The sequence below is a fragment of the Lepisosteus oculatus genome, chromosome 6, assembly GCF_040954835.1.
Source record: "Lepisosteus oculatus isolate fLepOcu1 chromosome 6, fLepOcu1.hap2, whole genome shotgun sequence".
Taxonomy (NCBI): Eukaryota; Metazoa; Chordata; class Actinopteri; order Semionotiformes; family Lepisosteidae; genus Lepisosteus; species Lepisosteus oculatus.
The window spans coordinates 21535451-21561615 of record NC_090701.1 but is presented as its reverse complement, the minus strand read 5'-3'; the positions used below and the strand labels follow the sequence as shown (position 1 = coordinate 21561615).

The 26165-nt window shown below is 38.0% G+C and overlaps 1 protein-coding gene across 6 annotated transcripts in view; it reads left to right on the top strand.

Moving 5' to 3' along the window:
• The window catches only part of asap1b (ArfGAP with SH3 domain, ankyrin repeat and PH domain 1b), a 152349-nt gene that overhangs the window by 65129 nt on the left and 61055 nt on the right, over positions 1 to 26165 (top strand). For all 6 annotated transcript variants that reach the window (XM_015354450.2, XM_069191061.1, XM_006634314.3 and 3 more), the window contains 5 exons: positions 8369 to 8441; positions 16030 to 16175; positions 20590 to 20664; positions 22833 to 22882; positions 25494 to 25623. In XM_015354450.2, the coding sequence (XP_015209936.1) occupies positions 8369 to 8441; positions 16030 to 16175; positions 20590 to 20664; positions 22833 to 22882; positions 25494 to 25623 (474 nt within the window). The remainder of the gene's footprint in view (positions 1 to 8368; positions 8442 to 16029; positions 16176 to 20589; positions 20665 to 22832; positions 22883 to 25493; positions 25624 to 26165) is intronic.

Below are 26165 nucleotides of genomic sequence, written 5' to 3'. Positions count from 1 at the left end.
GGAATTTGCAGAAAAAGGAGACTACGAATGTAGATTACAACAGATAAATAAAAAAAATGCTTAGTTGAGGACAGAGGCTCCTTTTGACACTACTCACAAAATTGTGACACTTGTTTCAAGATGACTGTGAATTGGGATGCATAAATTGTGTACAGATATGTCCTTTTCTCATACCAAATATATGAATGTTACAGTTCATGTGAGAAGTGGACATCCAACCTTATTGATCTCAGTAGAAGATCACAGGGACTTTAAGTCTTAAATGTGCTTCCTCTTAGTTTTCACTTGTGTCCTAAGATATTTATTCCTTTGTTGTTCCTTAAGAAGTGTTCTGAATTGTCATGCTGGTTGTAATTTTAAGTTCAAACCTAAAAAGATTAAACATTTTATCTTGTGTGTGACATCTTCGAGGTAAAAAATAACTAATTGCTCTACAGAATAATTCAGTATTCTTTTCTGTAACATGGAGACCACGCTCAGAATATAATATTCCAAGCAAGGCCTTACACATACAGAATAAGTCGCGTCTTTTTATTTTTGGCAGAGACCCATCCCCAGGGCACTGTTCACAGAAAGTCTGCAAGGAATTCGGATGGTGCAATTCCATTGTCATCGGACCAAAGTCTCGCAGACGGAGGCTGAGCAAATCAAGTTATCAGCACAGGCAGCGCTGTGCTGCATCACCCCAGATGTTACATTACTCGCAAATGTAGGTCTGTGCGGCAAACATATGTGCCCTGCAGAAGACAGACCGGTTTCCTGCTGAAGTGAGTGGCGCAGCAAAATCAACTTACTGGAAACCAAAATGTTAACAGTGCAAAACAAGCAAGAATATCCCCCAAGAGAGTGCAATTTACCTGTTTTTACCAGTGATGCCAAGTGTTTAATTCAGATTTTTCTTTACATTTCCTCCCCGAAAGGCTGAGGAAAGGAGATCAGCAAGTTAAGCTTGCTTTGTTATTCATGAACTGAGTGTCAATTATTAATATGTTCTCTGTGGTGATGCTAAAAATGTGCATTTTGCACTTTCCCTTGCACCGAAATACAGCTTACTGTAAACAGGAAATAAGCAGCTTGTTCTCAATTAATTACAAAAATTGAAAATGGGCAGAATGATACATTATTTGTTGCAAGTGCTTCGACTCTTCACTGTATTGTACAGGATTATGTTTGTTTTAGTGTTAACTGTTGTAGGAAGACACAAGTGAAATTATGGTAAGAGCACTGTGAAACATAGAGGCATGGTAAAACAACTGGAGATGGGAGAGGCTGGGGCAAAGCTATATACAAGTATGGGGGGACTACTTATAATGTTCCCCCTACTTTTGCCATCTATTTTAAGTTTTTTATTACCATCCATATCCTAAGCACTTTATCCAGTGCAGGGTTTCGGAGAATCTGGAGACTGTCCTGGCAACAAAGGGTGCAAGGCAGGATACACCCTGGATGGGACGCTAGTTTATCGCAGAGAGGACACACACACAAACATGCACACCCACTCTCACAGGAGAGCAAAACTACTGTGCCCATTACAGTATTCCAATTTAATCTAAAAATATTTTGCAAATTTATCATAATATACATAAAGGGGAGAAGCCTTTCACTCACAGCAAGGTTGGCTTTTTTAGTCCTAGAGAAGACTTTGTGTTTTAGTTGCAGTTGTTTTAGTTAAGTATAGTAACTAATTGATCAGAGGGTCTCAACCAGATGGTTTTTGAAGAAAGTCAGGTATTAGCTTCTAAACATGGCTGGGGAAGCTTGTTCCATCCTTCCACCTGCCTTTGTGTAAAGGAGAGCCTCCTGTTCTCAGTTTTAAATGCATTACCACACAGATTCCACATGTGCCCACTCGGCCATGTTTCACTGTTGATTCTGAAGAGGTTTCAGATGTTTTTTTCAGGCACCTTGTGATGTATGATTTTCTTAGTTCGAAACTAAAACATTTCAGTTCCTTTTGCCTGTTAGTGTAACCTTTTATTTTTGGGGGCTGTCTTTGGTATTCATGGAACCTTGTACTTGGTAGCAAGAAAAATTTGAACCTACAGATTAAAAGTATTCATGCTGGATATTTTTCCCCCTGTTGTACATTAGTTTGGTCTTCTAGTGTGCAGTGGCAAACTTCCCTCTATGGGACCTTTGCCTCTAATTTCATCTAAAGAAGATCAAAGCAGTTTGACCTTGGTAGGAGAAGTCTTAAGGGCATGGCTGGCTGAGGAGGGTTGAAAATAACTGGGAAAAAACCTCTAGGGGAAATACTGGGCTGCTTAATTATGCCATGAAATTTAATTAGCTTAAAGTTCTAAGCATTCTTTGTCAGCCACCAGAACCAAACCTTAATTTATTTATGCATGCATTTTTATCTCCAAAAGCAATGTGGTGAGTTTTGTTTTGAACATGTTGAAGGGAGATCCTTTTTTAATGTATTTTCTTTGCCTTCTACCTTGGATAAACCACACTTCATCCCCATTCAGCTTTTAAATCTGCACCAAGTTGCAGAGTTTCACAATTTTTTTAGCTCTTGATTTCTCACATCAGCCTTTGTACCGTTGAAGTCAGGAACTGCAACTCCAATTGCTTGGTTCATTTTTGTGTGGCAAAACTGTGCCAGCACTTTGGAGTAAAAACTGAGCTACAGTATGTACAGTATGTGTGTCAGGTAATGGATATTGTGGAAAAAAAATAATATTTTCATGACATGGTTATTGTTATTGTTTGAATGATTAATGTGTGCTAAAGATTATAAAGTAAATTAACTGTACTGGTTTGACCATTGTGAAGTGTTCTTATTAACAGTAATACTATGTGTACACACATGGTCAAGATGGTCCTTTAACACGTCACTTTCGCAACACAGTGGACTTCTTCAGAATATGCAGAGAAACACTAACCAGATAACACAAGTGTGAACTACAGTACATGGAAAAACCAAGAATGGGAAATGCTTCTTTTCTCGAAAGGAAGGTGAAAGTATGATACACTCTATTGAGCCATGCTGTTGAAGCCAATACGCTTGGTTTCTTTCAAGAAACGCCTGGGTGAAATCCTTGGATCAGAAAGCAACTACCACACCACCTAGATGAGCTGAATGGTCTTTCATTCATAATTCTTATGTCCTTAGCTTACTTAGTAAAACCCAAAGCTGGTTTACTGCCTTAGTCATCGTTTTTCGTCTTTTTCTCCAAAATACAAAAGACTTGTTTTGGCAAGTGTGCCGTATTGCTGACTGCAGAATAAGCATGCAGTTGTGAACAGTGTTCTGTGTGCCAATGAGTCATTTTATTGCAAACCCTTACTTAAAGCTATAATTAAATTAGTGTATATATTACAGCCGTGTAGTTAAACGTAAAACTTTTTAGGTCTGTACGCCTGATTGTTTTGACAGCTTGTGTTCTGTGCACAGTGGATAGGGAAACTGAAACTCAATCATTTTTGTGAAAGTCATGTGTGGTGTCAAACCTCATTTACTTGCATGCATTTATACAAAGTACAGTGCATGTCTTTTTAAACAGCGCTTGCAATCATCAAACCAGAATGGAAATAACACCTTCTAAAGGCATGCAAGGCTTAGACATGAGCTCTTGTCTTTACAATCATGCTGGAGTCCTGTTTTGAATGAGAGAACTCTTTCACTGGGCATGAATCAGTTTTCTGTGAGCCGGCCATGGTTTCTTGATATTGTTCGATGGGCACTGGGTAATTCATTGAGACACTACAAGTTGTCGTCTTTCCTGTAGCTGTTTTTTAATTGTTCGTCTTCCAAATTACTTAATCACCAATGATTATAGTTTTGTTTTGTTTTTTAATCTTAAGCATGGTCATGTCACAATACTTTGTCAGGGGATTCCTGCTGGAAGGCTCACTTGTGAAACTGACAGTGCCGCCAACGTCAATAGAAGAACCATTGAAAAGAAAACTATACATCTCCGTGAGGCCAGCTTATTCGGTTACTCACCAAGTGTTAAAGGTGCAAAAATCGAGCAATGCTTCTGCCTGCTTCTTCCACTCACAATACAGTTCTGTGTGTCTTGGCACTCTGGTGTCTCAGATGGGGTCAGGCCCACACAGACATGAGGTCTTGATTGCTCTTGTTCATCGTTGCAAATGAATGTTTTCACCTCCTTAGTTCCTTACAATGGCACCATGGAGAGACTGGAGTGAATTTTAAGTGACAGAAAGCTAAGCATGTTGATGTCGGCTGTGTATTTTTTTATATTTTATATTATTTGGTCACTTGCATGTAATGATGGCAATAGAATTATTAACAGTACGGTATAGATTCATTAAAAAAAATAGTTTTGCACTGAAACTGCACTGTTCTCTCTTTCTATGCGGAAAAAGTAATTAATTTTCTAGATTAACAAAGGAAGTAACAACCAGAATATCTAGCAGTCTGATAGTAGATAAGAAAGATCTTTTTTTGTTAAAAATATAAACAATATATTATAGTACCTGTGAAAAGATGTTGGTTTCTGTCGTAGCTGTGAAAATGTTGGTTTCCTCTATCACATGTGGGCACAACTTGTTATATTAGCACAGTTTCAGAATTGTGTTTTCTGGCTGAAATTGCATACTGTAGTTGATTGATATATTCGAAAATGCAGAAGGTTTGTTAAATTACTGTCTTGTATTCTCAGAACATAAAATGTTTGCAAATCCATCTAGCTCATTTAATACTGTAATATTATTTAAAACATACATTTAAAATGTTTTTTTAGTAATCATTTTAAATGTATATAATAACATTAAAACTAGTGGTTTAATAGTACTATTTGGCTGCATGTTTAACTCTCTGAACAATTACATACCAACCAGATTACTCAGAATCTTGAACGAATACATTCCATTTTGATTGTTAATAGTATTATCACAGTATTTACAGTACTACTACATATGCTGTGTCATGTCAGCTGTACTTTAATATGCATAAGAATATCACTCCTCTTCTCTTTTAGCTTGACATCAGCAGTCTTGTCTTCTTTATCCTAGTCTGACATCTTCATCAGTCCTTAAATACTGAGTTTTCAATATATCAAAAGAATCTTTCAGAAAATAAGGCAAGCATATGGATTTTGAATTTTGGTTAAATGTTTTTGCACTCAGTTAACTGTGTTGCATTAGCAACAATCACTTTGTGTTGCATTAACAACACAAAGAGTTGATTTGGCACAAATCAAGAAAATAAACACAGAAACACAGAAAGGGGCCAACATGCTGCCAAAGAACAACACCTTTGTCCTCTGGGTGTGATGGAGGCTGGGATAAGCCATGCCAGGTGGCTTCATTGACATTGGAGCCATGTCTACTTTAGAGCAGATCATCCAGCAGATGCACAAAATTGTGGCACAGTTGTGCAGAACAATATCGGCTTGCATGCATAACAGAGCAATCTGGAGGAAGGTGCAAGTATGTCGGTCTGGGCAGGAGAGTGCAGCTTCTGCAAAACTCAACTTGTAATAATTGATAGGAACATAACTGCACTTAATTGGTCAATTCCTGGGATATTGCTTGGGTCCCTTTCGCGTGGGTTTATCCTGAAATAACACCATTCCATGAGGACATTGGAAATTTGTATGCTTGTGTAAAATCCAGCATATTTGTGAGATGAAAATGCGGAGTGTCTATTCTGCTCACCTGACATGATCACCATTGAGCACTTGGAGGATGAGCTGGGATGAAATGTGGCATCTATTGCTCAGGGACCAGTGATTAGGCCGTTAGCTTTTCTGGGTCATGGGGCAGAATCCACCCAAATAACATCTGTAAGCTGGTGCAAAGCATGTAGCACACTCTCCTCTAGCTTCTACCTGTGCTTTGCCTGGCCATTAGAATGACAGAACACCTGTTACGAAAAAGAATGTTCATTTTCCTGACAACTAAAGAAGTGTTAATTATTTATTATTTGATGTAATGTAATAACATAATGTCAGTGACAGTTTGTCTGTTTTGTTTCACATGTTACTGTATGTAGAACAATACTGCAGATGCAGAAAATTAAATATCATTATTAATCTGCTGCTTTGCAATCTTTCCATGAACAGAGAGTTTGTTCTTTGAGACTTAAAAAGATAAATTAGGTCAAATAGATAAATTAGGTATAAAAAATGACTAGGTTAGTTGATGTATCAGTGTGTCCCTATAACAGACTGCTCCTGGATAAGGCATGAGACCTCTTCCAGTAAAAAGCATCTTGATAGTGAAAGAACAAATTGCAACTCAGTAATAATCAGTATTTTTTTTGTTTAGATAGTTAATTAGATCCACGTGCCACCAGACTTCTAGTTCTGTTTAGGCTTATCAATGATTTAATTTACTTATTTTTTTAAAGAGTTGGATGTTGGGAATCGATCAAATAAAAGTCAAGGCCAGGAGTTGAAAATTTACTGAACAGAATAACTCAGCTGAGAGTGATTCCTGACTGGTCTTCAAAAACCACAGAGTGTTTCTGGTTTTAAGCTCTGTGGTGATCACAGAGTCTTTAGTGAGCAAATTAATTTAATTGAATTAAATAATTTAAATGATCAAGTCCCGGTAACTGGGGGAGTATTTTCAAATGTTTTATTGATTAGAAAAGGAAAAAGATGCAATGCTTCAAAAGCAAAGATGATTTTCTTCAGACCACTGGTGCTGGTGCTCATCATTAGTGATCATTAGTGGGTAGCCAAATAGAAACTGCAAACATCGTATAAAACCTTACTCTCCAGGCAAACACACTACAGTCACTTCTCATGAGTAACAGTGACAAAACCTAGGGCTACAATAAGAGACCTTTCACTGTATTGCAGAGCAGGCACTCATCCCAGCATTGTTACAGGCTTGTACAGGGAGTAAAATACTACTTCTGGTCATGAAATAAATACTGTGTGCTTTTTTGGATGCAGGCCAGAGTTGTAGTTAATAGAATGTCAGTTAGCTGAACCACCTCCTCCATCAAAAAAGCTTTCTTATAAGAATTTCATTCCTAAAATGTTAAATTCACTTTGAATTTCAAGTGTGCAGATGGATTTTGTTTATGGGTGCCTCACTTTCCTCCTTCCTCCCAAAGCCAAACTGGCTACATTCATTGGTAGAAGTAGTACTTTGCAATTATGTTTTTGAAGTAGAGGAATAAAGCTTAGTAAGAAAGAAAATGCAGTTTTATAGTACCTTCACTGTAAGGAGTTAGAGATTCAGCACAGTCATCTCCTGGACTCTGGCTCTCTGATTTCTTGTAGAATTATGATGATTTATTTAATTTACTTTTCTAAGACTTGCAATATATCAAAGAAGTTTAATTTTATATTCTAAAGAATCCAAGGTATATGGATGACATTGAACCTGGCATTTTTTGTACTGAAATTCTTGAAGTGCACTAACACAAACGTTTGGGGCTATTCAGTTTAGTTATTGGTGAAACTGTGCTACATTTGACTTTGGTACATCAGCCCTGATGTGCCATTTAATAAATTCTCTCTGTTTCCATTGACAGCAGCCATGCTCAATAGAGGGTATGACTAGTTTGCCCGACATGATAAATGTGTCTACTAAGGGCAAAAACAGAAGGAAATAATCATTGTTGTGAACAGGCATACAGTGCTTTAATAAAATGTCTGTGCTGTGTTGATAAGTGCCCCATGTTTCCGTTAGCTTGTGCACTAAATTTACTCAGTGGAGTAAATTTGTAAATTTGTACGAATAGGCCAGTTGACACAATACACACTCTATACTTCTCTATCCGAGTGAAGAAAGGGAAGGGTTAAGTGTACTGGTTTGGCAGAGGCACAGTGCTAACATCAAGGTATCTTTGCAGCACGTGCTGTCATGAAAGCTACTGTACGTTTAGGGGTAGAAAAATATATAGAAAACTGCCTCTGAGGAAAAAATCTGTTTCTGCATTTTTTTTTTTATTCTTGCCTATACTTCAATATTTATTGTTTGACAAAGAAGCTGTCATTGAGAGTGCTTTTTTCATAAGCCTTCCAAGAGAGGTTACAATCAAAGCGACTGCTTTACAGAAATCTGGCCTTTTAACTTTCTTAAATCACTCAGGAGTTACTACATTTTTATTATATAATACTGAAGCCTGGATATTGAAACCCTTTGGCAGGCTATTTATTAAGAAAACAGAATTTCCTTTCAGAGGAGATAACACTCAGGGCTCAGGTTTTCTACGGTTATCAAACAACAGTATTTATACTGTACATATGTTTTCTGTGTTACTGTATGTCATTTTGCAGTTTGTATAAATCAGGAAGAGATATGGGTAACTGATTTGTACTGTAGCTGTTTATCATAATGTTCAATTCATTGGGAGAAAACAGCACAAAGTGGTTCTATTTTATCTGTAATTTTAAAATGAGTTAATATTTTCCTTCCCCTTATGTTTTCGTAGGCTTTAGATCAAGACCGGACAGCATTACAGAAAGTGAAGAAATCTGTTAAAGCAATATACAATTCAGGTCAAGGTAAGAGATGCACAGTTTCCCTCTTCTTCAGAACAGCTGCCAGTTTGTTTGCAAAAGCTGTTGTATCCTGGGCTGAGGTTTTATTCTTAAAACATAAGAACACATGAAAGGTTACAAACAAGAGAGGGGTGTTTAGCCCATCGTGCTCAGTTGGTTACTCATAGCTAATTGATCCGAGGGCCTCATTCAATGGCACTGGCTTCAGCACCATGGCTGGGTAGCTTGTTCCATACTCCCACAACTCTTTGCTTAAAACGTGCCTGCCGTTTTCTGTTTTTGTTGAAGAGCTTCAGAGGTGCCATGTTTCTTCTGTGTTCTGAATGGACATTTCATGGACAAGGGGCATTAAAAAAAGGTCATAGAATGACTTCTTTCAGAACTCAGAGGTTGCAGCAGTTTGCTTACACATAATTTGTTATGCTTGTGGGATAACTGTGCACTGTGGGGGTTACAGTAAAGTGAGCCTCCTGAAACTAGTTGTAGTGGTCACTGCTTTTAAGTTGCACTTAAGCGGTGTACCCTTTCTACAGTATCCATTTTTATTCTTAAAATAAAAAGGTATCAATCAATCTTGAGTTGTCTGGCATCATGGTGTTTTAAGATAATGACATTTGGAACCCTCTAGGTCAGTGGCTCCTGGCTTGGGAGTGCCAGACATGCCAGATTTTGTAGAAAGGACAAAATAAGCACATGCACATAAGTAAAACTACTTTGTTCTGTCAGATCTATGTATTTTAAGGTACACTTGTCAATCAAGCAAAAAACACAGATCAAAAGGTCATTATACTTTCAAAATAGAAATATTATAAAGATCGTAACAGATACAGCATGGCTTACCTGAGCCTAGGCACATTCATGCGTTCACCTATAGAGCTGATAAGTCTCTGGATAGACTACCTGTCACTATTCCTGTTGAAAGTATTTGGTGTAAAAGAAAAGTCTAGTCAGGGCAGGACCTTGATGACATGTTTCTTTCTTAATGTCATGCCATTGTAATCCCAGCACTGTGTGTTCTCGCATTGTCCTTCTGGAAGATTGCCACTTGCCGATCTGCTCATAGGAAAAGAAAACCTACCATCTTGTGTTGAGTTGTTTATACCAAAGTTGTTCTTGTGCTAAAAGTGATTTCTCTTACACCATCTGAGTTCCACAGCCAGCTCACTTGAACAGTGCAGCAGTCAGCACAACCTCCCTGCTTGTGTTGACTTCTGTCAGGTCTGTCAGGGGAAGGACAACACTTACTGATGAATGAAATGCTCCACCACTCTCTCCTGCTTCGGATGCTGTCAAGCTCACAGAGGATGGCAATTTCATTTTAATCCAGATGGAGAGCCACAGTGATTCCTCACAATTTTCAGTGTGTCGTCCTAGAATTTCTCTTGCTGCAGTAATTAAAGTCTAAAAACAGTTTTGCACATGGGATAGACAGATGAGGTGATCCTGGGCCAATGTGATGACCCTCTGGTTTCCAGGTTGTAGCCTTTCCCTTAATAGAGCATGTTTCCTGGATGTTTACCTTTTTGTTCTTTAGCAACTCCAGTGTTGCTTTGGGCCGTTGTCATGCCGAAAGGTGAAATTCCATTCCAATTTCAGCTTTCTTGCAGAAGGCAGCAGGATTTCCTCAAGGAATTTTGGGTAGTTTTCTCCATTCATTTTCTCTTCTATCCTGACAAGTGCCCCATTCCGTACTGAGGAGAAACATCCCAGCAGCGTGATGCTACAGTACCACTGCCATTCTTCACAGTAGAGATGGCGTTCTGTGAGTGATGTGCTGTGTTGGATAATACTTTGCATTTAGGCCAAAAAGTTCTATTAGTAATAGGAATAGGATCCCCTTTGCCCACCTGCCATATACAGGTATGCCAGATCTGTGAGTTCTTGGGATATTGTTGGCATATAATCTTGGCCATTAAAGCTTGTAGCTCTTTCAAACTTGCAATTGGCCTCTTAGTAGGCTCTCTGACCAGTCTACTGTACTTCTTACTTGGTCATCATCCAGTTTGGATCATCGGCCTGATCTCAGTAGGCTCTTTGTTGTTCCATACACCATCCACTTCTTAACAATCATCATAACAGTGCTCCGAGGGATATACAGTACTGTATATGGCTTTTGAAATCTTTTTATATCCATTTCCTACTTTGTGCCTTTCCGTCTCTTTACTGAGAGGTGCATTACCCAGTAGAGATGAGCTACAGAAACAGATGACTTTCTTATGAAATCATCAAAATTACTACGATTAAACCGTAGACTAATTTGCAATTGCTGTTACCAAGGGCTGTGTTGCTTTCATTTGTGAAATACTTTTCGGAATCTTTGAGGGTTTTTTTTCATTTGGAAGTTGTGTGTTACTTTCTGTGAATGAAAGTAACATAAATTCTGATTTAATTTGTTTTTATTAGAATGAAGGCCTATGGGTAGGTAAGCAAAACTTATAAAAATACAGTTTTTGTTTGATGTGTTAGGATGTAAATACTGTATTGCATAAACATGGATTATAAAACTTCATTGCACCACCTATTGAGCTAAATTGTCCACCCAAATGGTACCTGGTGTTTATGTACAGTACACACAATTTAAAAATTCCACACTTTTGATTATATCTATGGCTTTAAATATGATCCTCACCTTGCCAAGGGAAAACATTTAGTTCCTGGTCATTTTGAAATATTGATCACTAATCTTAAATGGATCCAACTGAAAAATGTTAGGCATTGAGTCCACCTAAAAGAAACAAAAAAATAAACACTTATATGCTTCCCTGTTTTAGCACATATTTGCATGTAAGTCTCTCTAGATGAAACAGTCTTTTAAGTGCAAGGAACCATAAAACAGTCATAAGTAACACACAGTAGACTGTAATGCATATTTTTTCAGTGCTTACTAAACAGCTTATGAGCTCTGGACTTGTTTGCCCAGGTCTAGCCAAAGACATGGCCTATGGCATATGACATGGCCTAAATGACTTTAAATTTGTCATTTCTTGTTAAGAATTGTGATCCAAATTAAATTAAACATTTTTCATTATGGGTCACTGATTCCTTTTTTTCTCCTCCGGGCATTTGTTGTAAAGCTTGTGGAAAATGTGTGAAACAAGAAACATTGGTCTGATCAACAGAAACATCTTTTTATGGCACACAACCCTGTCTGAATTCCTCTGAGACCTAAGCATGCAGTAAAAAAGCCTATTTTACTAAAAAATATATCTATGTTGGATTAGCTAGGACTTTGCAACTGAAAGGGAAGTTCTCTTCCTCTATTTTTCACAAGCTGTAGTTGTTGCCTTCCAAGTGAGTGAAGTTATTTTCAATAAAATTTGTTCGGACAGGTAAAGACCTGCAGCAATGGCATTCCTCCTTATTGCTGGTTGGGTGTGTTTGTTGCCAGGTGTGCCCAGTGTGCCGCTGCCACAAATGGCAACACCTTATCCCCCCCAATCTTAGGAGCTTAGGGATTGCAGCTCCTAGCCTGAGGTTAGGAACAGCGAGGAGGAGGCAGGTTTGGGCCTGATTTTTCACCATGGTAACAAGGATTTGAGGAAGGACTGTGGAGATGCTGCGCCTTTCATTGGAATGTTCCACTGGTCCGACCTAAGAGGGAGGATGCTGTGTGGCACTGTCAGGTCAGGTTACATCAGTCCCCTGTCAAGAAAGAATCATCTTATCTTAATCAGTCTGTTACTGTTCTGTTTTTCGCTTGCCAAGAACAAAACAGAGACCACTTAAAAAAAGGTTCCTGTCCATTTCCTGTGGTTCCAAAGTCAGGCAAAAGTAGTTAATGGCAGACTGTACACATAGTCATAACTGCTAATTGGTAGACTGGGACTTTAAATTCATACAGTATGTCCAAAAAAGTTTACATATGGCTAAATCTGATGTACAAAAATGTTTTTTAAAAATATTTTACATCACACACTGTAAAATATCACTTGCATGCAGCAGCATGTTTTAACAGTATATTTGAATTGAGTCTTATCAATCCAAAACAAATAAGCCCTCGCCAACCTCTGACCTGTGTTATAAACATCCCTTGTCCACACTGTTACAGAGTGTAGATACAGACGTGATCACAGAGTGATTTTGGAGTCTCGCCAAGTTGAACTCAATCTCTGAGAGGCAGTTGTACACTGGGGATTATGGGTTTTCCTCAGCATTGTGGTTAGTTTGGTGTTGGTCTGCTGCTGAGAAGTGTCACTGGTTAATGTCTAGGTCTGTGTGGCTGTTGCCTGCATGGCTTCTAATAGGAACTGAACCAGAATTGTACCTGCCACCTTAAGTATGCTCCACTCCTACTCTTCCACAGCTGTATGTTAATTACTTAGCCCTAGGGCTAAAAGCAGAGGATTATGTTTTTAGTGGCATTGATTCCCTTACTTTTTAATCAGTTAGTTTTAAGGATGTAGATCTTAATCACATGAAATTCAAGACCTCTAAAGTAGAGAGTGATTATTTTCAATAAGACTACAATTTAAGGCAAGATGCCATGATGTTAACAAGCATTCATGATTTACATGGGATGTCATTCTTTATATCAGAAGAACATTTGTTTAAAAGCAATTAAAATAGCTTTTTGATGTCATTGGGTTAGAATGTTCATTTTGTTTTCAATTTCAGTATCAGGTTGCCTTTTTAATAAAAAAAATAAATAGAATGTCTTCGAAGCCTCTAAAAAAGTAGACTAAACAGAGACAAGTTAAGGGGTGATGTTCTAATTGTGTGTAGGTAAAATGTGTTCAACGTCCATCGTTTAGTTATCATTGCACTTCATTGTGTCCTCAGAATTATTTGAAGCTCTTTTTTCCTCTGGAGTCACTGTTGGCATTCAGCCTCCTTGTGGTAAGGAATGGTAGTGCTTATTTGTGAGTCAGTTTTTTTTAGGTAAAAAGACAGATGACCTAATAATGTCATTCTGCCAAGGGAATCCATATCATAAAACATAACAAAATTAAATCCATATGAGGCTAGAATACGAAGCAGCACTGCATCTTAACACTTTGAATCCTCGACAGAACTTTTCATTTGTCATATGATGGCCTTATGAAATGGAAAATGTTGGATTGCTAGGAATTGTGTCAGAGTATGTAATTATAAACACATGAACTGGAGTGTTACTTTCTCTGCCTTTTTTATAGTTGACTGTTTTTGCATTGTATTATTTCTATCAGTACTATTTTTATTTTCTTAGCATTTTTTTAAACTTGCACCCTTAGTGAAATGGCTTTCAGTGACACATACTGTAAGTGTTTATATAATGAATGCTTCACAAACTGTGTCATGAAGCCTTCAGGAAAACCAATTTAACCCCTTTTCTCTTACTTTCCATGATGTCCTGATTGCTTATTTCAATTATCTTGAAACTGACCAGCTTACACATAGAGATGTGGCAGTTTTACTGTCAGAAGAGAATCTTCCATCCTTTAGAATTACATCTGAGCCCTGAATTTTCCAATAAGTGTTAACTCAGAATATTTCCGTTTTGCTTATAGTGTATAATTAGTTCAGCCCCTTTACTGAGTTTTGATCTTTATTTATTCATGATGTAATTTACTGTATGTACAGCTGTTTTCCATCCTATGAGCATCTATTTCAAACTTAGCCCTAAACTGATGGCACAAATAATCCACTTTGCAGATTGTTTTAATGGATCCATGTGCCACCAACCATAAAATTGGGTTATATAATACTGGTTTAAAACCGAACTTTCTGTAAATTACAAAACATTAGGATTACGCATTGCAAGGTAATTTTACAGTGGTCATTTAGCAGTGTTTGAGTAGGAAATACTCTTTCTTTCTGACACTGCACATGCAAAGTGTGCCAAGGCGTTACATCACTGGCCTATGTTTGAACAGAACGGTAAAGCAGTGCACAGAGTGTCGTAACCATCCTGACCGTTAATCTGAATGTATTTGCCTTTTACAGTAATTGTAGTGTGTTAAGGCAGGATTGTGCTCCTGGGGGCTGTTACAGTCATTATTAGGAGCTGTACAACAATGGTAGGTATCCATAAGAACACAAAGAAGGTTACAAAATAAAGGAAGCTCTTCTGCTTACCTAATTCACATGGTCCCTAGCTAATTGGTAGTTAGAGCATCTCATTCAGCAGTGTCCAGGATATGATCTTTGATAAAATGCCTGGATACCTTGTTCAAAACTCAGATAATCCTTTTTTATTTCACTGTTAATTCTTCAACCCCATTGGTTGAATTTGTCTGTACTTTCCAGCATGAGAAATACCTGGCTCAACATCCCTTGTAGTTATAGTCTTCTCTGTAAAAAAATGATCAATTCTTTTAACCTATCAGGGAAAGACATTTTTTGGAATCCAGAAAATTAGCTACATTGATTTAAAATCTGTGCTTTTAACTACTGTATATAGCATCATATTGTTTAGCTATTAATTGCTTTCCCACATTGTCTACAACAGTATAATGAAGTGTCAGTGTTAATGCATACATATTTTTACATATTTGATTTAAATTAATGATCTTGGAAAGCGTTACTGTGATTACAGTCTGAATCAATAGAGAGTTTATGGATTAAATCCAATCTTTGATTTACCCTGCCTGCAAATTTGAAAACCAGTAGCCTATACCACAGTGTGTAGCTTGTAAGTAGTCAAGAAAGAAGCTGCATGGTACAGTATATTTGAAATTCACTTTCAGTAGTTGTATTAAAGTTTTGCCTTTATCTGGATCTAAGTCAGTCACAGCAACAATCAGAAAGTCTGTGTGTTGAACCATGGGGCTCTACCTGTGTGAATCTGCATTCATTTGTGATGGGAGAGTTGGTGAGGACGGCACAGAGGTGAGAACAGGAAAACCAGATTGCTCCCAAATGGATACATAATATGTCATTTTAAGAAATAGCCTGGTTTGTCAGATTTAATTATATGCTGTCCCATGGTCTGATATACATTGCTAATAACATTTTTACAGTCATTTGGAAATGCATTTAGTATCTGTGGGACTCAGTGGGACAGAGATAGTACGTACTGGGCAAAAATATCATTTTCTGTGACTGTCCCAAGTATAAGAAGATGGCTCTCAAGATATTTAATTGTACAAATAAAGAAAACAGTTATGAAGAGAACGATGAAGTGCATCAGTTAAATGTTCCCACTTGTGTGTCCTGACTCATGTTCACCTGTTAATGCTGAAGAGCTCTCACTTCTACACAGATAAGCACCTCTGTAGACAGGCAGAAGCCCCTCTGGAAGTATCGTGATAAAACATGAACTTTCAATAAATAAATTATAAGCAAGGAGATCTGGGACCGTGTGGTGCAAATATAGCACAGCAAGGTGGGCTGTCTGTAAATTCAGAGAAATTGTGACTCTTTGTAGTTTACTTGTCTGGGATTTATAAAGAGCAGACTCAAACAAAATGGAGTTCAAGCACAGCTGCTTTATTAAAGCAACAAATATTGTATTTCCAATACACAGTATTTCCAGACGTTTTGGGCATGTGGACAACTTACACAAGAATGTGTACAGTATATAAATTAGATAAGGTCATGTTAGTGGTAAATAATTATTTTTATAACTTTTATGTGCCTCAAACCCATTTGTATTTGTTGTTTGTTTTCACAGAACATGTTCAAAATGAAGAGAACTATGCACAAGCCCTGGACAAATTTGGAAGCAATTTCATAAGCCGTGATAACCCTGATCTTGGGACAGCTTTCGTGAAATTTTCCACTCTTACAAAAGAGCTGTCAGCTCTGTTGAAAAACCTGGTAAGTGTTTTTGCTGTGAAATCCTGATGCAGATGTGTATATCCTGTATTGTCTTTAAGATTGGCTTGTGTTTATTCTAAAGCTATGTTCACCTGGTAATGCTGAAGAGCTCTCACTTACAGTATACACAACAGAGCACCTCAAGCAGAAATCCTCATGAAGAATTGTGATAGAAGATGAACCAAAGAGAATCGTTAGTGTCTGACTACAGAGTTAGGCCTTGTAATTTAATGAAGAGGAGACTCTTTAGTTTTGTTTAAAGGGGGCCGTTTACATAATGTTCAGGTTATGCTTTGGAAAAGTCAGTGTATCATGACTCACTTAAACTGTTTAGATTTGCACCTGTTAATGCACTGAGAAGGTTAAATGTTTCCTGAATTGCACGCAAAGTCATTCAGTCAAACGGGAAGTTATTGCAGAAGCTGAGCTCAGTAAGATCCTGGCTTAGAGACAGAGAACAAATTCAGCATGCAGTTTTAACTTCGATACAGATTATATTTTCACTGTGCAGATTAAATTATCCCTTACATGTGCAGATCAAGTGTAAAGCAAATTCCGTACACTATTATGCCACTATAGAGTTCCTTATAGATCAGAATTTCAGTGGAATATGTAGTAGAAAGGGTCTTATTTAAGATTAAAATATGAAGAACATTTATTCACTGAGGACACTGAATTTGTTTTGGCAGTCAGTGTTAGGTTGGTAAAGTCTGTTTTACTCATTTTTTCCATTGCAAATGTTTCCTGTGTTCCAGTATCAAATTGGTGTTTGCAGATACTCCATCTCAGACTGTGTCCATCAAGTTAATTAGGGTTTAGTTGCAACTCACTTGTATTGTAACCTAAGCATTGTTTTATTCTCATATACACCACTGGTAACCTACTATATAATTTGAGAAGTTCAGGCATGTTCAGATTTAGATCCACCCAAACATCGATACTATATCCTGCTATAAATTTTGTTGTTGAAATGAAAAGTCTGGAAAAGCTTTCTAGAAGCTTGTTTGTTATGCTTTCGTTTTCTGTTGCCACGTGAAATGTAAATGAAGAATCAGCAACCTCCTAAAATTTAAAATTCAGCAACATGTGTTTGTTTGCCTTCCAATATGTAGGTCTTGACTCTCTGCATCACCTCATTTGCTGGAGAGGAAAACAAAATAGTGACTTTAAAGCCAAGGTCTTGTGGTATAATAAATCCTACTGCACAAAGGCTTTACTGTACATCGATGACAGTGAACTTTGTCTTATCCTAGACTGGAAAATACATTTTTTTGGTTCAGCACCCTGTGATGTGTTTTCCCATAGTTCATAGCATTATCTAATTAAAATGAATGGCTTACAAAAATGGAACGTACTATATTCAATAATGTGTGCTAACAATTTCCAGTTTTGCTTGTAGAGAGTGCAGAAAACAGCATTCACATGGACAGCCATATATATCCCCATAACACCATGCTTTGTAAAGGACAGATGTGGCTAGGTAATATGACTGTTGTATGCCTGGAAGTAGCTGGTACAAATACATACTGTAGCACCTGCACATGAAAGGCAGCCTGGAAGTTCATATGAGTTGGCATTTCTGTATGTTTCAGGTGGGTAGCTGCGTCAGCATGCGTAGGCTGCAAAGGAACAAGTCATAGGTTTATTCCATGCTGAAAAAAAAGAGAAGAAAAAAGAAAACACAACATTTTGGCCGTGCAGCCGCCTTCATGTGTGAAGAAGGCTGAGGAAGGCTCTTGAGGAAGAACCTGAAGAAGGCTCCACGGCCGAAACGTTGTGTTTTCTCTTCTCTTTTTTTCAGCATGGAATACACCTATTACCTATTTCTGTATGTTTACCAGTATTGACTTATGTTCAGAAGCTTGATAAATTTCTGTTCATATATTCCACATTATTTAAAAAAACCTTACCTGACCAAATGGAAAATAATGAAGTTAAGAACCTATTGATGACCTTCACACAAGGCACTGTCAGAGGCTTTGGCTAAAAGACTTTGAACTTGGAACGAGTAAGTAGTAGTAGAGACAGAGCTTTGATGTACATCGTAGAAGCTTTTTTAACGGTGATCTCTGGGCTATATAGTAGGCCCTCCTATAGAAGACAGGGCCCCTTTCAAGAAAGAAAACAGTCTGGAGAAGGAGGCTGAAGGAGCAGGATCTGAAATTCAGCTCAGAAATTGAAGACTGTTGGTGTAGTGAAGGCAGTTTGTTTCAACAGGACATGATCACTTGTTAATGCTTAGCTCTGCTTATGCAGTGTAGCATATTCTGCGTCAGTTTTTGGTCGTCTTCTTTCAGCACAGACAGAACTTTGACAAGGCCAGTGCTGTTAAAGTATATATATGGATACATATAATGCCTTGCAAAAGTATTCAGCCCCTTCCTGTGTTTGTTCCATTTTGTAAAATTACACAGTGGTGCCTGCTGTACATAGTTTTTAAAACTTAAATTTATTCAAATCGTGAATTCTCAAACTGATAACTTGTTTAGAGATTGGGGTATTCAAGTCTTTCCACGGATTTTCAGGAGGAGGCTTGGCCTAACTGGGCCACTCAAGGACACTTACCTTCTTATTCTTAAGCCACTCCAGCCTTCATTAGGCCTTGTGCTCTGCATCACTCTAATGGTCACCTCAGTTTCAAGTCTTTAGCAAACTGAAACATATTTTCCTCTAGTATTTTATAATAATTATTATAATAATTGCTTACACTTATATAGCACTTTTCTGGACACTCCACTCAAAGTGCTTTACAGGTAATGGGGACTCCCCTCCACCACCACCAATGTGCAGCATCCACCTGGATGATGTGATGGCAGCCATAGTGCACCAGAACGCTCACCACACAACAGCTATCAGTGGGGAGGAGAGCAGAGTAATGTAGCCAATTCATAGATGGGGATTATAAGGAGGCCATGATTGGTAAGGGCCGATGGGAAATTTGGCCAGGACGCCAGGGTTACACCCCTACTCTTTTCGAGAAATGCACTGGGATTTTTAATGACTACAGAGAATCAGCACCTTGGTTTTACGTCTCATCCGAAGGACGGCACTTGTTTACAGTATAGTGTCCCTGTCACTATACTGGGGCATTAGGACCCACATGGACCGCAGGGCGAGCGCCCCCTGCTGGCCCCACTAACACCTCTTCCAGATTCAGCCTTTTTCCCCAAGAGATCTCCCATCCAGGTACTGACCAGGCTCACACCTCCTTAGCTTCAGTGGGCTTCCAGTTGTGAGTTGCAAAGTAATATGGCTGCTGGCCATACTTGATTGTACTTTGCCCTCTTCATTTTTCTTTCAACCTTCCCAGGCCCTGATGAGAAGCATGTTGTTGCCACCAGTGTGCTTTACTGTAGGGCTGGAGTTTGACTAAGAGATTCTTCTTTCTTTGTACTTTACTTGTTCCTGTACATTTATATATCATATATTCACATCTCAGTGCGCTGTTGGGATTTAAGGGAAATGGATGCAGCCACTAAAAAGTTATAGTTCCATTTATATTCCAGACAGTTCCTCTTATGTTGGTATATCTGAGGTGCAGCTTTGTTCATGGTTTAATGATATCTGTGATGATTTGACACTCGTCCCCGAAGGTATTACATTAAAATACTTTAAAACTGCATTATTACCTATTTTCTGGGTCGTCCTGTCTCCATTTTTCTTTCTGGGAGACTGTGCCCCTCAACGATTGTTTGGGAACAGCACCCTCACAATATCTTTGAATATACTGCAGCTTTTTTTCATGCTCGCCTTGTGTTCATGTGGGTTTTATCTGGGTGCTCTAGTTTCCTCCCACATTCCAGAGACAAGCTGTTGTCATTAATTGGCGCCCCCGTATATGTATTCCTGCCCTGAGATACACCGCCATCTTGTTCAGGCTGGTGCCTGCCTCATGCCCTTTGCCTGGCAGATTATACACTAGTTCACCATGACCCTTAAGGATAAAGATTTGAAATAGACAGATTTCTTTAAATAAGTGTCAGCTTTAGTAATCATCTTGACTGTTATTCCATTTTCATTAATTCACTATTCATTATTTAATTAATTTGTAATTATTGCAGATTATATGTAAATACAACAGAACTGTACAGCACTTGTTTCGGCTTCCAGTCCTGCAGTAATTCAAATCGAAATTCAAACCGAAGTCTCAGCCTGTGATAATTCACATTCCCCATTTTCTTCCTTCATACTGAGGGGTTGTGGAATCATTTTTTTTCTGCTCCTGTTGAGATTTGTTTCATTGACAGTAAGGTGTTTCCAAAATCTATCAGCATGTCTTACATGAATGTTGTTTGCAAGTTTGTGTTCGCAGTACGCAAGTTCTTGTGTTCTCATATAGTGAAATAAATGTGCATGCTTTTAAGTGAGCAATACCTATGGTATCGTTCTGACGTGCTGCGTTTTCCTCCTCCAGCTCCAGAGCCTGAGCCACAATGTAATCTTCACCCTGGATTCCCTGCTGAAAGGAGATCTGAAAGGAGTCAAAGGGGTAAGACCGAGCATTGTGGCTGTTGGATTTTATGTGACAGTAAATGCCATTTTGAGGGACGCTGCCTTTTCCCCCAACCATTATGAGAGAGTGTCTAATTACAGCCACTGTGTGAATCTGGACAAATGAATCTCCCTTTTGGTTCCCTTTCAGTTCAATTTAAATTAAGTGGTTTAAAAAATATCTTTTAACAAGGTTTAAAATATTTCTTATTGTTCTTTGTAGAGCCCTTGTATTCCATGTGTTGGCATAAATTAACCAACTCTTTTATAAATGTACAAAGTTTCATATCACATGTTGCTTCAGAGGATGTTTATAAACAAATTCCTTGTTTAGGAGGTATGGTACATTGTTTGTGATGTTTTTTGTAATTTCAGTCACAGAGAAAAAGGTATGCTTTAGAAGGACACATAAAAGTATTTGTCAAAATGTATAATGTGTCAATAAAGTAATGATACAACAAATAGCTACTTCAAAAATAGAAATGGTCTTGTCTCAAAACCCTGTTGACTCAGAAAAATGCTAATATAAAGAACTAGTTTTCTGCAATTTCCCTCACGGGATCAATAAAGTATCTATCTAGTTTTATAAGTTAACTTGTTATTGCCATTGGGTGTTGGGTGTCCTATTGTGTCATCTAATGCCAGTGAAAATTTGAATTTAAACTTGAATTTGGTCAAGCAGTATATTTCTGAAGAAAAAGAATCAGTGGGAATGGCAGTCTTTAGCAAAAAGGGTTTATCCAGTGGCTGTACCATTTAAAATTAATATGCTTTGAAGAAGTTAATTCAAGAGAAAAATAGAGGCATTTGTTAAGAAAACCAATTTCACAGAAGACACCCACTCTCTGTACCAAAGAGAAAGGCAAGAATCCAAGTCGAACAATAATCAAGTACTCTTCTTTTGCTTTGTGTGTTCTGAGCTCTGCAGTTTATTTTGAATGTCTGTGATTTTAACAGATAAAGATTTTTCACTTTTTTGACTTCATGTTTAAGCTCTTGCCTTTCTTTCGGGTGCACAGAGCACGTCTGTCTTGTGTGGATTGATATGTGCCAAGACATACACACCTTTACAAGGCAAACGATTGCTGGACTTGTATGATGAGAGACGCAGTGACTCACAGGACTCTTGGGGAACTGGGAAGGTTTTGCTTTCCACTGAATTAAGACCCCGATCCATAGCATCTGTCAGCACTCAGACACTTCACAGCACTCAGCATAATGTTCACATAGATCTGGATGTAGGAATACACTTTTTGATGTATTCATTTTTTTTAATACCTTTCCTTAGTGTTATACAAAGTACATGATACTGAAATGGAAAATTTTGTTTCATGGGCAATTTTTATTCTAGATCAGTAGAAAACATTTTCTTCATTTTGAATCTTCCCAATTAAAAAACAAATCAGTTGTTGCAGCTCAGCTCCCTACGGCCAGCCTAGTCCAAGCTTTTCTTGTGCTTCAAACAGTTTAATCTGAACCATTCTACATTTTCGCCGTCTCTGTTGAGTTAGCATTGTGGGGGAGGGAAGCAGCTTTCACTTGACAACACCAGAGGCACCCAACATATCCCAGAGTTCATTGATGTACAGCTTGCCAAGCATGCCCTGTGTAATGCCAACAGTGCTCCCAGTTATAGTGGAAACATCATATATATATTATTAACATTGCCCTGCCCTTGATGAACCATTCAGGAGAAAACCACTTTTCTGTCATGGAATATTGTGAAAATAACATTTTGATAGGGCAACACAATGATGCAGTGGTTAGCACTGTTGCTTCACAGTGCTTGGTCCCCGGATACAGTTCCAGGCCTGGGCTGTTATTGTATCTGTATAGAGTTGTATGTTCACCCCAGGGTTTTAGTTGGTTTTCTCTGGGTGCTCCAGTTTCCTCCCACATTTCAAAACCATGCTGGTAGGTTAATTGGCTTCTGGGAAAACTGGCTGTAGTGTGAGTGCGAGCATGCGTGTCTATGCCCGGCGTGACTGTGAATTGGAAAAACCAGTTCAAAAATAGATGGATGGATGCTGTGGGTGGCATTATTAATTTAAATTCTTTTTAAATCATTTTGCTAAACTTCTTTCAAGTGAGAATTTCAGGTTCAAAGAGGTTTTTAAGATGGAAACCTTATACTGTGTTCTTAATATGGTTGTCTGTATTTTGTAGGATATAAAGAAGCCATTCGACAAGGCATGGAAAGACTATGAAGCCAAGTTGTAAGTTGTGTAAATATGTAGTAATGTGTGTTTCTAGTAATAAATAAAAAGAGATTGTATTTGTTTAATTATTAACATTATTTGCAGATTAGGTTTATTTTAAGGTGCAATGTTCAGTGTAATGGTGAATGTTTTAGTAAATTAGTAAAATTTGGAGCAGGTGACATGCAGACAGATGTTTTAAAACAACAGCATTTTGTTTCTGGCTCTGTTCCTTGTACCGATGATGCAGTTTACTAAAAAATAGGAATGTGGCTATATGTTTTATTTTAACGTTTTTCATCATTTGATTACATTTTGATTCATTTGACACATTATTTCTCTAGTACTCTTATTTTGCTTCCATGGAATGCTATTTCAAATACAGTTTTACTTCAAAAATGTCATCTGTAATGTATTCTCTGAATTGCATTGTATCATTATAGGATTTTTGTATTATGTTATGTATTATTATGCATATTCTTACAATGCTGAGTGTATTCTTGGTTTAGGGTTCATTGCTGATCCGTTGTCTGGTAAACATTTGTACATGGGCGTTGCCAGTCTGTGCAGTGAAGTGATGCCAGTACAGTTTGTACTGAACTCCGCTTCTTAGATCCATCCAGGCTGCCTGTTGAGAAGTTCTGGGAACAGATGGGATTGGTCCCTGACTCAGTCTCAACCTGTTAGATCTATGCCGTGTGTGCTGGCCTAAATATATGTTTGTTTGGAGCTTTACGGTCCCACTTACTGTGATTTGCCATGTTTTTTAGTTGACCTTTTTCAAAAGGGCAAGTTTCCTTTAGCAGGCCTAAAGACCTCAGGGAAACCAGCACTGGATTCAGTCTGCAATGGATCTGATCTGATTCGATCTCTGTCTACCCCACTGGGTCATGACTGAAGCCACCATTCTTCTTTCACCTGTTCATCTACAGTAGATCATCATAGAGGAGTGCCTGAAGTGTCTACTGCACCAGTGCCATCCTGAACGCGGGGTCCGTTCAGTTTTAAATTTCCTCAAGGGCTTGGTTAAGAAGTTTCACAGAGCAACCTCAATATAACGTGGTTCTTCTTTTTTTAATAAATGTAGGCAGTGTCAAAAAACACCATTTACGAAAGGTGCATATTTCCCATACATTGTGTTATTTTTTTCACTACATATTCCTTTGATTTGCATTTTGTGCATCCCTCCCGAAACAGTCAGATATGATCAAACTCTCTTCTTCTTTCGGTCAGCATCATTGTTCCCATTGTTCCCCCTGGAACATAAATAACATAAAATGGCTTTTTAATTCACTTCACCTTCTGTAATCGTCAGTCTTTCTTCAACAATATCATTTTCTCTTTTGGCTGTACCCTTTGTGGGTTCATCTGAGGTTGAGCAGGTACACTACAAGGGTTAGCATGGGTAATAGATCTCTCCATTAGACTGAAAAAGGTGCTGTCAAAACGTAGAAGCTGCTTCTGTGGACAGTACCGCTGTTCAGTACAAGAGTTTCAAGAAACCCCGCAACATATTGTACCCATTTGTAGCCGATTCAGACTTTGCCTTCTACAGTGAAATGAAATAAAACATATCTGTCTTAGGAGACATGATAATACCTGCGATATATCTGAAACCGCAGTATAACAAGGCACATTATGTCAAGGTTGCACTATAAGTGTACTAGTTGGTGTATAGAGCTGAGTTATTTTTTAAATACAGACGACAAGTGAAAGAAGTAACAAAGTGGGAAAATAGATTAAATACTGTTGGTGGAATCTATAATGACTAGCGGTACTGTATGTCGGTGTCCGCACAGCCCTTTTTTATCTGACACATGATCACTTGAAACAAAGAAATCCCATATTGTCAGTACCAATAAATGATAAAGAAAATCTTCATTTAGTATACTGTACATTCTGAAGTCTCTCACCTGCCTTGTAAGTAAACTGTTTCATGCTAAATGGAGTGCTACGGTCTATGGATTTCAATATCATAGTATTACATGGCACTATGGGTGAGAACATCAAAACAAAGTTGATCTCTGTAGCTACTGTACAGACACAGCCTGTGTCTGTGTCAAGTTTGTAATGTTAAATTAAAAACAAAATACAGCCTGGATCAGCAAAGAAGTTTCTGGAAAATGTTCAGGACCTTTACCACATTGTCAGAATGGCGGAATATTTTCTCTTTCATTATCAGTGATTATCAGTTCAATAACTACTAGGCAGAAAATGAAGAAAGGGGGATGTTTTTTTTTAATGTAACACATTTTAAAATGTTCTTATTTCATCAAACCCTACTTCGGTATTATGATAACAAAATTATGAGCATTCTTCCCCTTAGTGCCTTTGTAGTAAGGGAACAAAAACTCATAAGATTGGGCAGAAAATATATAAGCAATAATGTGATTTGTTTTAATATAAATGAATGAAAACTAGTGTCACGGTATTGGGAGTAAACACCTTCCTTTAAAATTGCACAAAATATTCTGCTGTAGGCTGCTCTATAATCAAGCAGGGTATAAGAAATATGGTATAAACCCTTTTGCAGAAAACGTAAGATTCTAAATGAAAGTTGACTATTATTGTTATTGTATGTAGAGAAAAACTGTTTCTGCGTTCATTCAAATTCTTTGTTTGAACCTAGTACAAAAATTGAAAAGGAGAAACGGGAGCACGCCAAGCAGCATGGAATGATAAGGACAGAGATCACGGGGGCAGAGATCGCTGAGGAGATGGAGAAAGAGAGGCGTCTCTTTCAGCTGCAGATGTGTGAGGTATGCAGGTGATTTTTTTTTCTTTTAATCTTAATTGCGTTCTGACTGTAGCAATGCAAAATTCGATTCTGCTTGGAAGCCTCATGTGTATTACCTGAAGGTCTAATATAAAATAGACAGCAGTGCTTGGATGTTAGATTTATTAAGCACCGACTGCTTGCAGGAAAAAGTTGTGTTATTTCTCGCACGTTATGCAGATCAATTTTCAGAAACTTCAGTAAAAACTTGGTGAAATTATGGGAATTCATCTCAGTTAGAACATATAAATATACATGGTTAGGGCCTTCACATTTGTGAGGGTTTGGTGCATAGAACAGTCCAGATAGCCAAATTCCCAAGTCCAACCCATAATGCACTACAGTATAGAGTCTTTATGGTTAAAAGACACAAGTAACCCTCCCTTATATGATAATTAAAGTGCTAATTCAATGGCTTTAAGTTAATTTAAATATCATTGATCACCTAAAAGGAACAGGCAACACAAACCTGAAGTGATCGGTTCAAATAAGCAACATTAATCACTCCTCTGCGTCCAGCCTACA